Source organism: Balaenoptera musculus, chromosome 13 (genome assembly GCF_009873245.2).
Source record: "Balaenoptera musculus isolate JJ_BM4_2016_0621 chromosome 13, mBalMus1.pri.v3, whole genome shotgun sequence".
NCBI classification, from domain to species: domain Eukaryota; kingdom Metazoa; phylum Chordata; class Mammalia; order Artiodactyla; family Balaenopteridae; genus Balaenoptera; species Balaenoptera musculus.
This window is the reverse complement of record NC_045797.1, coordinates 89839436-89853513: the sequence shown is the minus strand read 5'-3', so window position 1 is coordinate 89853513 and position 14078 is coordinate 89839436. Positions and strand designations below refer to the sequence as shown.

At 46.7% G+C, this 14078-nt stretch overlaps 1 protein-coding gene across 4 annotated transcripts in view; it reads left to right on the top strand.

The window, feature by feature from the left end:
- Nucleotides 1-14078, top strand: part of SNTG2 (syntrophin gamma 2) — a 209999-nt gene that overhangs the window by 174681 nt on the left and 21240 nt on the right. For all 4 annotated transcript variants that reach the window (XM_036872351.1, XM_036872350.1, XM_036872349.1 and 1 more), the window contains 2 exons: nucleotides 5121-5192; nucleotides 10770-10976. In XM_036872351.1, the coding sequence (XP_036728246.1) occupies nucleotides 5121-5192; nucleotides 10770-10976 (279 nt within the window). The remainder of the gene's footprint in view (nucleotides 1-5120; nucleotides 5193-10769; nucleotides 10977-14078) is intronic.

Genomic DNA, 14078 nt, shown 5'->3' with positions numbered 1-14078 from the left:
CTGTCTTCCGAAGTGGCTGCACCAGTTTGCATCCCCCCCAGCCATGACCGAGAGTTCCTGTTGCTCCACATCCCCGCCAGCATTTGGTGCTGTTGGTGTTGGATTTTAGTCATTTTAATAGGTGTGTGGTGGTCTCCCAGTGTTGTTTTAATTTTCATTTCCCTGACAACATATGACATGGAGCACATTTTCACGTGATTATTGACCATCTGTCTGTCTCCTTTGGTGAGGGATCTGTGAAGGTCTTTGGTCCATTTTTACTCAGGTTGTTTTCTTAGTGCTGAGTTTTAAGAGTACGTTGTATATTTTGGTTAACAGTCCTTTATCAGATGTGTCTTTTGTGAATTTTTTCTCCCAGTCTATGCCTTGTTTTATTCTCTTAACTTTGTCTTTGGCAGAGCAAAAGTTTTTAATTTTAATGACGTCCAGCTTATCTATTATTTCATGAGTGGTGCCTTTGGTGTTGTATCTAAAAAGGCATCACCACACCCAAGGTCATCTAGGTTTTCTCCTGTGTTATCTTCTAGGAGTTTTTCATAGTTTTGTATTTTACAGTTAAGTCTATGATCAATTTTGAGTTACTTTTGGTGAAGGATGTATGATGTATGTCTAGATTCATTTTTTGTATTTGTATATCCAGTTGTCCCAGCACCATATGTTGGAAAGACTGTCTTTGCTCCCTTGTTTTGCCTTTGTTCCTTTAACAAAGATCAGATGAGTCTATTCATCTGTTTCTGGGCTCTCCATTCTGTTCCATGGATCTATTTGTCTTTTCTTTCACCAATACTGCACTGTCTTTATAGTAAATCTTATAGTTAGGTGGTCTCTGGCCTCTGACTTTGCTCTTCTCCTTCAAATGCGTTGCCTATTTGGGGTCTTCTGCCTCCGTATAACCTTTAGAACCAGCTTGTCAATATCCACAAAATAACTTCCTGGGAATTTGATTGGGATTGTGTTGCATCTGTAAATCAAGTTGGGAAGAACTGACATCTTGGCAATGTTGAGTTTTCCTGTCCATGAACGTGGAATATCCCTCCATTTGTTTACTTCTTTGATTTTGTTAATCAAAGAAGTTTTGTGGTTTTCCTCATATACATCTCGTATGTTTTTGTTAGACTTATAACTAAGTATTTCATTTTGGGGATGTTAATATAAATGGTAATATGTTTGTTTGTTTGTTTTTTATTTATTTATTTTTGGCTGTGTTGGGTCTTCGTTTCTGTGCAAGGGCTCTCTCTAGTTGTGGCGAGTGGGGGCCACTCTTCATCGCGGTGCGCGGGCCTCTCACTATCGCGACCTCTCTTGTTGCGGAGCACAGGTTCCAGACGCGCAGGCTCAGCAGCTGTGGCTCACGGGCCTAGTTGCTCCGCGGCATGTGGGATCTTCCCAGACCAGGGCTCGAACCCGTGTCCCCTGCATTGGCAGGCAGATTCTCAACCACTGTGCCACCAGGGAAGCCCTGATAATATGTTTTTAATTTCAAATTCTGATTGTTCATTGTTTGCATACAAGAATGTGATTGACTTTTGTATGTAAACCTTATATTCTGCAACCTTGCTATAATTGCTTATTATTTCCAGGAGGTTTTTGGTTTGTTTCATTTGGTCAACTCCTTCAGGTTTTCTACAGAGAAGATCTGCAGTCAGTTTTATGTCTTCCTTCCCAATCTGTACACCTTTTACTTGTGGTTCTTGCCATATAGCACAGCAAGGACTTCCAGTTAGATGGTGAAAAGGGGGCATCCTTCCTCGTTCCTGGTCTTAGTGGGGAAGCTTCGAGTTCCATTCTCATGGCTGGAGGTTGTGAGTATTTGCCTCACATGGTCTGATGCTCTGTTGTTAGGTGCACACATGTTAAGTATTGTTATGTCTCCTTTGAGAATTGACCATTCATCTTTATGTAATACACTTTTTATCCCTGATAACATTCCTTATTGTAAAGTGTGCTCTGTAGGAAAGTAATAGCTCCTCTACTTTCCTCTGATTAGTGTTAACATGGAATACTTTCTCCATCCACTTGCTGTCAATGTATATGTGCTTGGGGACCATGGTTGGCCCTGTGTCCTCCCCTCTGTTATGGATCCAACAAGAGTTGTTGATTTTTCCATCCATTCCGTTTCAGGCTGATTGTTATTTAGGAGTGGTGATGTTCAAGCTCCTCACATGCAGAACCAGAAATACTGTAACTTTTTAAATAGAAAAAAAAAAAAAATCAAAATTACCTCTACATAACGGCATTATGCTGATTTAAATCATTTTCCTATACTATCCAAAATAACAAAAGCATACTTGAAAATGGGGGCTGAAAGATTTTATAAGACAATGGAAATATTTACTCTGCAAAATGTTAGGAAAAAGAGCCTAAGTAGAAAAAGTTGTAAGTGAATGATTGGAAGCTTTGGGCTGTAAACAGAATCTTTCTGTTTCCCGGCTGTGGGACCACAGGCACTAATTCACCCTCTATTCAGCAGTTTCCTCAGTTTAAGGATGGGGGTGGTAAATGCTAGCTGAATACCTCACAGGATGAAACGGAGCACTGAGGGACTTAATTTATGTATTCATAAGTGTGTCTGAAACTCCAGTGCATTTGAATTTAACAGAAGAAATTTTACTCTTAATGTTCAGCAACTTCTCATTGTAAAGGCAATACACAAAATATGGTGGGTGAATTTACACCTAAATATTTGCACATGTTTTTGTCTGCCCTTGGATTTTTGTATCCTCACGCTGGAGGCAAATTGCCCAAATCGGAAACAACCGTATGTTAAGTTTTTAATCCATATGTTTACTGATCTCCTTTAAGCTGACATGAAATGTGAGGTCGTGGCTGTGAGGCGGACTGTTAATTAGTCACAGCATTTTCCCTCCGTCGGGGCCTCATGGGCAGGCGAGTGAGGCTGATGGGCTCTGTGTACACAGAGGTTTGGGCCACACGGGAGGGGCTCGGAGTCCTTAAGCCTCTCTGAGCTCAGGTGAAGCAAACAGCTCTCTTGGGAGGGCGTGGGAGGCGGGCCCCTGGTCCATTTCTCTTTGGAATGAGAACAAGTAAGTGCCTCCACGGGAGTGAATCTACAAGTGCCCCTGCTGATTTGCTCTCAGACTCCCCAGCCTGGGTCCCTCACTCCTCCTCTGTCCCGGGCCAGCAGTCTTTGCCGAGAAAGCCCGACCACACTCATGGAGCCTTGTGGCCAACACATTGTGTCAGAATATCTAAATGAACTTTTAAAAGGCCCAGAGATTCTGTGGCAAATAAATTAGGAAAAATTAAAGAGAAAGTCCTGTCTTCAAGGATGGTTTCGAGCTCCTTCAGGATGAGGGAAAGGGAGATGTTGAAGGAGGAAAAAGAAGGGAGAAGGTCTGGAAGACAGGGAAGGAGCAGCGTGGGGCGGGGGAAGGTGGCGGGTTTTCTGGGGCTGAGTTACCTACGAAGAGTAAACAGTCGGCGGTGGGGGGTGGTGACCCCAGGTCTCTCCTGTGTGCTGATGCATGCTGGAAAAGCTGCATTAAACCAGGATTCTCTGGCCTTTCTCATGCACTCAGCTCTCCTTCCTTAGCCTGAATCGTTATTTCTGATTTGCAAATTGGAATCTGAGAAATAATGTTTCAGCTACTCATGTTTTCAGACACCATTAACATGTGTTAAATAACACTTATAAAACCAATTTTATAGCATCTTATAGCATTAACATATAAATTATATAGCAGTTACCTATGAATATGCAAGAAATATTAGAAGTGATTTTAAGGATGTCAATTAGGGAAGTATATTCTATCATTTAAAAAAATATTTACCTGGAAAGAAGTAATTTAAGTGAAGATTTGTAGACTGAAGGCATATTAGACAATTATGTATCTAATATAGAATATTACTCTGTGTCAGTTCTGGGGCTACACAAGTGTTCCACAATAATATTAAAATATGCCAAGATACTACATCTGAGAATCTACACTCTCTGCTCTATTTCAAATCAGATGTGGTCAGATAAAATAGAAAATTGTCAAGGCAGAAGGCAATGAAGAGAAAGACCTGCTTTTGAAAATTAATTAATAAACTTTGTTTTTTAGGTTTACAGGAAAGTGAGTGGCAGGTAGAGAGTTCAGGCCCCCCATCTTCCCTGTTCTCACCATCCTGCCTTAGTGGGTGTGTGTGTGTCACAGCTGATGACCAGTGCGGGTACATCGTAGTGACTGATGGCCACATGGTCCCCACACAGCTTCCAAAGGCTCTCAGGGTGGAAGCGTTTCGCTTCAAGTCCGTGGAAGAAGCGGTCCATCCCAGAAGTCCAAGCATCTTCTCAGTGTCAGCTGTGTCTCTGACTGTGGCACATTCTCCTTGAAACAGTCACCGTGGCCCAGAGGGTGAGACGCACGGACCGACTCACGTCCGAGGGCACCTCCACCCTGGGCTGAGCAGTCACCCACAGGGAGCACGGGAGCCGGGCGTGGAGAGGGGGTCTTCCAGGGGGGAAAGGAAAGTGACCATCAGCAAGGAGAACTAAATGGAAGGGGACAGCTCAAACCACAGATGGCCACGCAGACACACAGAGAGTAGCTGCTTAACAGAAGTTAGGAGCGTAGCAGAATGGGTGAGCAGTCTCTAAATTTAACCTAAAATCGGTCCTTAAGTTAATGTAAAAGGCACCCAAAATGAATTCCTAAAATTATGCCCAATTGTGTGTAATAGATAAGTTCCGCCGTTACTGGGTTCTTGTATCGATAATGTATCTAAACATCTTCATACTTCACGCCAACAGCGGGGACATGCAATTACTCGGCAAAACTTGCCATGGCATACTTTTTCAACTGTCCTGCTCCTGGTTTAGAATTTAATGAAGGTAAAGACACATTGACTAGCTCCATTGTTGTAAATGTTTAAATTCTCGTACTAAAAATAGCATGTGTCTTTGCATGTATACTTTAAATTTTTTCCCAGTTTTATCGAGGTACGATTGACAAAAATGGAATATATTTACAGTGTACTGTGTGATGATTTGATATCCATGTACATTGTTAAGTGGTTCCCACAGTCAAGTTAGTTAACACCTCCATCACCTCACACGGTTCCCCTTATTTTGGGTGAGAACACGTAGGATTTATGTGTCTGTTTTATATTTCTTGCAGGTGAGCACATTAGACTGGGTCCGAGCGGAAAAAACCTATAACCTCTGTGAGGTACTATTTAAAGTTCACAAGGTAAGTTTCCTTTGCACATTAGATGCTTTCATATTAAGAAGATGACCATTTGGGCTCAAAGAGTGAGAGAAATATTTGTTTCCCACTGTCTATTGAAATAGTAAAATAACATGAACATCTAGCTTCATCCCACAATCATTCATCAAAATTCCACAAAAGAATATCATAGAGGAACTTTTAAGTCCTTTTTCTATTTTTTATGTAGGCGCCTCATTATTTCATTCTGGCCTTTTTATATTTTCAACTTGTTTATATGGCTTTCCAGACATCTGAGATGTTCATTTGGTATTGGGATGTCTTCATAGGACCATCATATTTTATATGTGTGCTTCATTAATAAACTATCCAGCCTCTTCTGTTTTTATCCAGCATATCTTTTCAGAAAAATTGAAAAAAATTTTTAATCAATAAACATGCTATGAAGTAACTGAAATCATGAAATTAGCCAGGAGGATGGCTACAGCAAAAGTATTAAACTCAATGCAGAGTAAATAATAATCATAATAAATGTATAGCATTCAACATTTTTAAAAAGGAGATTGAATTCTGTGTCTTGTTGGGAGTCTTTAAACAGTGATCTTACAAAATCTCCCCTTTTCTCAGGTGCCTTTGATTGTTGATGTTGGTCATTTTGCACGTATGAGTTTTAAATTATCTGTAATATTTACTTCAGTTATCAAAAATTGAAATAAATGTATGATTATTGTAAGAACTAGCACTTTAGTATAGAATTTTTTTAGTGATTTGTTTTCATAATCACCATTTCAAAGTATAGTCATTAATATTTAGTCCAGAAATCAAATTTTGTAGTTGTGGTGGTGTTTTTCTATGACACTTTCTCCTCTCCAAAAATTCCTTTTTCCAGTTCTTAAAATTGTGTCTGTATTCCACCCTCACCATGAAAGAGATGAGAAAATTGAATCAATCAGACTTGATTGCAATCGTGACTTAAATCATAAACGGCCTCCACGTAGTGAATAATAAAAACACTGCTCAGCAGTGAGGCGCCTCCTGCATAAATATTCACTCTCAACGTAAGAATATTCTGTTTGCATTTTTCAGTGGAACCAAATTTACTCATATGTTTGGCAAAGGATCTTGATAATAATATCTTACCTTTGCTGAGTGAGCCTCCTGGAGCCCTGCTAAGTGCTCCATTTACATCCTGAGTTAATCCTGTCCCCAACTGAGGAGTTAATCCTTGTCATTTCCATCTGACAGCCGAGACCCAGAAGCACAGAGGGGGAGTAAGTTCCAGAAGCCTCACTGGAGGCAGGTGGGGTCCAGGTTCCCTTGGCCTGAAGCTCAGCTAAATCCGATTCTATTTTTTTTTTATATGTACACTATTCTATTTTCCCTCTGCAAATGTAAGCATACACACTATTCCACACATCACTTTTTGCTCTACAGTTTATCTTCTGGATCTTTCTTCAATATACACAGAGATGATCCCACTTTAAAACCACTACCTAGTGTTCAATTCCATGAATGTATCATATTTTATTTTACCAAGCCCTTACCAAGGGATATTTAATTTGTTCCCATTTTTTTGCAATTACAAACAATGTAATAAATCATTTCACACGTGTGCAAGTGTATCACCAGGAAAAATTTAGAGAGGTGGAATTTCTAGGTCAAAGGATGTGGACTGTTTACTTTTTGGTAACCAACAAGGACCTACTGTACAGCACAGGGAACTCTGCTCAAGACTCTGTAACAACCTAAATGGGAAAATAATTTGAAAAAGAATAGATACATGTATATGTATAACTGAATCTCTGTGCTGTACACCTGAAACTAACACATTGTTAATCAGCTATACTCCAATATAAAATAAAATTTTTTTAAATGAAAAAAAAAAGAAATGCAAGTGGAAACCATAAAATAATGTTTGCCAATTAGACTGTCAAAGATGAAAAGGTTGGTGACAATGTGAGGAAAGATCTATCAAAATGTAAACAGTGCACGTCCTTTGACCTGAAATGCCACCTCTCTAAATCCTGTTCTGCCTCACCTGTCAGAAGCACTGGCCTCGTAGGCAGCTCTCTGGAGTGTCCTCCTGTGACCTGTTCTCCAGCCGCCTCTCAAGTGCAGCCTTGTGAATAAGGAGAATACAATTCTCCTCAAGTCCGGTCAGAGAAAACCTGTACCCATCGAAGTTAAACAGACAAGGAAGACGTCACTGGGGGCAGAGACTGACCTCAACTCCACTGAAACAAAGGGCAGGGGTCCCCGATCTGGGTGAGGGGTGAGTGTGGCCCAGGTGAGCCCCACCCAAAGGAAGAGGAACCTCTCTCCCATCTTCGTGGAGGGAAGTAGCTGTGCAGCCTGGCCTGGGTCCCGCGGAGGGAGGCTCCCGCCCGCAGAGACAGGAGGACGGGCCCCATTCCTGGGCATTCGCTCTCCAGGGGTGTGGATGGCACCCAGGCTCGCCCTGTAGAACCCGCGGAGGCTTTAAAAAGATCTACACTTCCAAGGGGCAGAGAGAGGGTTTAGAAGGATGAGTTTTCTACCATAAATGCTCCGAGGATGGCAGGCGGGGGCCCAGAGTCAGGGAGGGGCCTTTGCAGCTGGTCAGGCTGCGGGAAGCGATTTGGGGGGTGCCTCAGTCACTTGCTGTCTCCACAGCAGCTCAGGGACCTTTAATTTTGTAATCGCTCCCGATTTTTTAGTCTTAACGACACATTGCAGTGCATAAAAACTGAGTTACTGTTTCCAAAAGAAGCTACAGAAAGTATCTAGGGAAATGAGCTGTGTAGGGCTCAGTGATTTCACTCACGTCGCAGCATTTATAGCACATTATTTTTGTGAGGCTCAAGAGTTTGAGGTGTGGAAAGTAATCACATCTATGAAGTCCTTCAGTGTCCTTTCTTGGGATTTCTGAGGTGGTTCAAAGGTTCTTTTTAACTCTTCTATTTGTTTTTGCGCATAGAGCTGAGGTTTGTCCATTCAAATGAAGACTCACAAACACTTCACTGCTCCATCAAACGCGCTCACTCCTCAGAACTGACTCAAAACAAGGAATTAGCAAGAGTCAAATAGCTGTGCGCATGGAAATTTTTAATGATATTCTTAAGTAGTGAACATTGGAAGAGCTGTCAGACGACCACTGAGAAATAAAGACCTAATAGGGTCATATATTTCAAGTGCTCCATTAAAATCACATTACACATTTATAGAATTATGTGTACAAAGAGACATTGCATGGAGGAAATATAAAAACAAATTAGATGACAAAAGATAGATCATAATAGAATGATCGGTCTTTTAAATTTCCTGTATTGTTGCTGTAATCGTCTCAAATAAATAAATAGAAGCAGGAAAAAATCCAGGTAATTTTCTAAAATAGTCTTTGCATTTTGTTTTCTGAAAAGTGAACCCAGGATGGTTTCTGTCTTCTCACAGTCTGGGGCAGGGGGGCCACATCAGGACTGGGCAGCTGGAAACTTGATGCTGGATTGTGTAGTCGCTGACTTTGTCGGGAGACAGTTCGCTATAAGTTAGACGTGAAAGTTAAGTCTACGCCACGACTCAGCACTGCCTGTGGACGGTGGGCTCTATGTAAACAGAAAACGAGCCACATGGGCGAGGATGCAGGTGCCATGCCACACGCTTCATCCGTGCTGTCCTTTAAACCCATGACAACCTTTCTCTTACACCCCATTTTATGGATATTTAGGCTTAGAAGTGAAAAGCTCAAGGTCAACAGCTATTAATTGGCCAAGAAGGTCCCAAGTGTTGTCTGTCTGACCCCAAAGCCTGTTTTTCTCCTATAGCAGCGCACAGCCCCCCACGTACACCAGTACAGGAAAGAACATAGCCGTGCCGTCGACGGTGCCACCTGCACAAACACTTGCTCAGAGTCCTTCTTTGGTGGTCAGTCCTGACACTCAAGGTCAGTAGTTACGGACGGAGTTTCTGAGAAGTCCAGCCAGTGACTCGCATCCTGCTCTTCTTGGCTTAAGACCTGTTGCCCTCTTTCCTGGGGAGTTTCTGTGCACGCCAGTCTGAGGCCAAGGACCTGGGGGCTCCAAAATCCAGGTGCAGCCTCTGTACCGCGTTCATTTAGGATCAGGACAGGTGCACCAGGCACACACCACACCCGTGCGCACACACGCATGCACACGCACGCACACGCACCCTCACGTCGCATACCACAGGCAGCAAGTGTCTAAGTGACGCGTGAGGACAGGTCCCTGGGCGGCGGAAGCGGGGACAGCGCGGATCGGGGCCTGCAGAGCCGCCGCGAGGCCCTGAGAAGGCAGAGGGCACCCGGAGCCATGCGCCCATCCCCACCCCCGTCAGCAGCCACTGCACTCACAAGCCTGGGCCCAGAAGGCAGAAGCGCATTCCACATAAAACCAGACTAGCCCACAGGGTGGGTCACGGGGATTCGGGAAATGAACTCTGGCCACGAGTATGAGTGGTGGGTGCGGCTTGGCGGGACAACCCGCGTGGATCCGGATAGCTCAGAGTCGGGTCGTGAAGGCCCGGCCCGTGGGCAGCCTCTGTTCCTGCTGCCACCGGGCTGTGGCTCACGCCACGTCTCAGCAGCCCTGGCAGGATGCCCACCTGCGTCCCCTTCCCCGGGGAGGCCGTGCGGGCAGAGGCCACCCTAGTGCAGGGCAGGCGCGGACTCTTCAGGGTGTCTGTGCAGCGGGTGGGTGAGCGGGAGACGAAGACGGACGTGAATCCCCAGGGGACAGAGACACAGAGGCAGAGACACACGCACACAGGGAGACAGAGAGACACAGAGGGAGGTACGAGCAGGCTCCGGCCTGAGGCGCTGACTCGTTGGAGGCCCCGGGCTCCACCTCTCCTGGTCCCCGCGTGAAGCCTGACGCAGCTGCTCCTTAGCTGGGCGCGTCCATGACTCAGGCGAGGCGGTGGCAGAGCCCCCCGCCCCGAGGTTCAGAGCTGCCAGGACGTCCACCCGGTGTGCCTGTGGTCCACGGACGCGCCGAGGCTGATTCACGTCTTCTGCTTAACTGTGTAGCCAGGAACTGAACAACGGCTCTTCTTTCTTGTTTCAACCTTTGCTTTCGAAACTATTTCTAAAACTCGTCTTCTGTGTGGCCAGGACCTCCGGGTTCACGTAGTGAGGTCTCGGTGGCCCAGTGTCCCTGGGGGACCCCAGACGCTCCGCACATGGCCGAGGAGCGGGTCACCCTTCGGGGACCCCGGCAGAGGGGGCAGAGTTGTGTGGTCTCGCTGTCTTCAGTGTTTGCTGATTTTGTGCTCAACTTAAGCATAAACATCTCGTGACTTTTTTCTTTATCTTTAAAGCTAAACATAGAAACAGAAGTTGTGGCCACTGATATTTTAGGTGCAAGATGCTTGCAGAGCATTGGCGGTTGGACGTAACTGACTCCCAGATATTAACTTATGGGCCCGTTTCCATGGCAGCGACGTCGGGGGACGCTGCTCCTGAATCCAGGCGTGTGGCCGGGAGGTCGCCTGGTGGAGTGTGGCCCCAGCCCCCAGCCTGGAAGAGGCCCCTCTGTCCCGGGCGCCCTCCGTGGACCGGTCACCCAGGGGCCGTCCCCTCTAACCTGCGTGCCCCCCTCTCTGTTTCAGTTCTGGCTTCCGGATGACTGCTGGGCCCAAGCCAGCCTCTGTCTGGGTCTCCAGGACCCCAACCGCAGGGACCACAGGCCCTTCTGCTTCAGCGTCCTCGTCGGCCACGGCAGGAGCCACGTGTTCAGTGTGGAGCTGGGGAGCGAGCTGGCTGCGTGGGAGCTGTCCTTCCAGAGGGCCACCTTCCTGGACGTGCAGAGGACGGGGGTGAGCGACTCGCTCGTCTCTGATAGAACCTGCTCGGGTACCTGAGACATAAGTTAGAGCAGCTGTAGCGAGTATTCCAGAAAACAGGAGTCGTCAGGAGTTGAGCGTTTCTTGTCTGGGTCCCTACATCAAGTGTACCCAGTAGATGAAATGGGTGAGTTTAGGGAAAAGTGAGGCAGAGCTTTCATCTCGTTTACGTCAGTCTTTCTATTCAATGTGAGGGAAGGGCCTCCAACGCCGTGTAAAGGCAGCGCCCTCAGCCAACGGCGCAGTCAGGTCCCTGGTGTTTGCTCACCAGCCGTGTTTGCTGTGAATTCACCTGGACCTTTGTCATATTTTAAGGCACTTAATGGCCCTTACTCTCAAACTTAATGATCCAGCAGGAACATAAAACAGCTCATGTGTCTGGGTCGCTTCTCCCTTTTCGGGACAGCAAATAAATCTCTCCCAGGTTGGGGTGTGTAAGGACTCAGCGGCTGAGGTAGTGTGCGTCATAATCCGCGTTGTTGGGAGTAGCAGCTGCCCTTCACGGGAGAGTTCGCACGGCTGGAAGTGAGAAAACAGATGCAGCGTCGTGGGGTGGGTTTAACTCCACCCGGAAGTTCTGGGTTCCTTCTCCTTCCTGGCCTGGCGTCAGTCGCTCTGGGTGAGGGCTTGGGAGCAGCTCCTTCATTTATCAGCACTGCTTTGAATGTGAAAAGATTCTGTGTCATCATTTATCTCTTGTTCAGGATGTAAAAATGTACCGAGTCCCCTGATGCTCAGTGCTAGGTGGGGAGAAGGGAGCCTCCCTTCAGCTGTGTGATGTTCTCTGAAATCCGTGGTCCACACGGTGGGTCCCACGCAGACGTTCACGGAAACCAAGCCTGGTTCCTCCTGAGGCCCCGAGATACCCTTGCTCAGTTGTAGTTCTCTCTGATGATGTGAACATCTTCCCAGGGAATCTGTTATTCATTTCTTGCTCATGAACTGACAACTCTTTCAGTTGGAAACACTGTGGATATAAGAAAGTGCAACTGCGTGCTTTTGAAGTCAAAACGACGGCCAGGATGTGGAGGAAGCCAGGCTTCAAGCTGGGCTAAGTGGCATCTGTGTAGTTGGCTTTAAAATTACAATCCTCCCAAATTCTACCAAACAAGAGAATCCAGCTTCTGTATCTGCAAAATCTCGTCACGCGTAAGTCACTGTGGCTCTCCCTGGCTTTACCGCACAGCCCTCTCTGGAACGTCTTTCCAGCCCGGTGTCTTTAGCTCCTGCTCCTGGAGTGGTTTTAGCCCTCACAGCCAACCCCGTCAGCAGAGCACCCCTGCGTTTCCTGGTGTCGCCTCTACTGTTGTTCATTAAAGTGAGTTGAGCCCCCTTTGCTCATCCCTTTACCACAGAGAACTTGCACCTCCACTTTCCAAGTTATGTTTAAAATATAATCAAGATGCTCGAAATGCAGACGTTAAGGCAGACGTGGCCGTCGTAGGTCTGCGGCTGAGCTGAAAGGAGCGCCGGGGCTGGGGTTTCAGGTCCTCTGAGCCCGGGGAAGGCAGCCCGTCCTCCAGGCCTGCAGACGCCCCTGAGCCCCGCCGCGGCCAGGAGGACGGCAGACGGCCTGTGCCCTCCCCGCGCTGACGCCCTGAATCCAGGTCCTCCCGAGCATTCGAGCTCGGGCTGCGGGTCCGGGCTCTACCACCCTGCCCTCCTGTCTGCCTGAGCCCCCCGGGCCTCCACTCGGGCCCGGGGGTGTTGCCCGCTGTCCTTTGGCCGTACGCACCAGCGCACAGCAGGGAGACCGTCCCAGGCTCCTGTGTGTCTCCTCTCCACCCCCGGATCCTAACCTAACCTGTCAGCGGCAGGGACCGTGCGTCCTCGTGTTCCTGCAGCCGCGCGTCTGTGCAGCCGGCGACAATGCTGCAGTCAGGTCCAGGCCTGCCGCTGGGGCCCACGAAACGGTCTGGGCCCTGGCGGACTGCTGGCCTTGATCCTCGGGGCTCACTGAGCACCCCACGTTGCACCCCTGACCCTCCCACACGGCAGCACCCACGCGGCTCCTTCTGCATCTGCGGCCCGTCCTCCGCCCACACCCTATTTTTCCATGCTTTCCTTCTGGATGTAGCGTGACCCCCAGGCCGCAGGGACACTGGTCACCCTTGGGTTGCACCCGTGCGGAACAGATAGCCGCCGAGCAACGTCTAGGGATGCGAGTGGGCTGCTGCGTCCATACCGCTTGGGGATTAAACAGTTAAAGAGCCCGTGTTCCTTCTCCAGCTGTTTGAATACAGACAGAGCCACTGATGAGAAAACATATCTAGACTCCTGGAGCTGTGTTCTCCTTGGAAATTTTGTTTGAAAACTCTAAATTGAGTAATCTCCGTGGTAAATATTTGAAAGTCTCCAGAGTGAATCGCCGACATCTGTGTAATTGTGAGAGGTGCTATTTAGTGCTGTTCTTGGTCCAAATGAGCTCTTCTGAGTATTTCCCAGGAAGATGCTAGAGTATGGATTAGGTTACAGCTCAGCAACTCATTTCTCTAAAAACCATCACAGCTTAATTTAATTAAATGGGAACTCAGAGCGCTGCTTGTAACGTTTCTATTTCTGCTCCTGAATTTATTTCGGGGTCAATCTAGTCTTCCAATTAACATTCCCATCATGGAAGAGCACAGCCAAATTAGCTTTTATTAATTGTTCACATTTTAAACCTTCCTCTTTCCAGGCTGTAACCATTTTGGTTCTGATGGATGAGGACAGGAAGGGAACACCGACGTGACCTGAAAATGTGGCGGAGAATCACGATTCCAAGCATGTATCTGGAATCCAAGCTCAGTAACGGGGTGATCCTGTCCTAGTTTTTCACTGTAAACCCACAGTCTCCAACATATGATATCACAGATCAGCTGCCTCCCAAAAACGTATAAAACAATCTAAAAATAGGGTACGTTTCTTGACATCTACTTCCTTCTGGCATAAGACTCCAAACCACTTTCTTTTAAAGGTTATGTTTGTATCCCTAAAAAAAGAACTCCATGTAATATTGAGTAAGACAAGACTAACTTGGGTTTACCTTTTAAGATTTCACGTAGAGGTAAGTTTTCAGAAAACAAGTAGAACGTT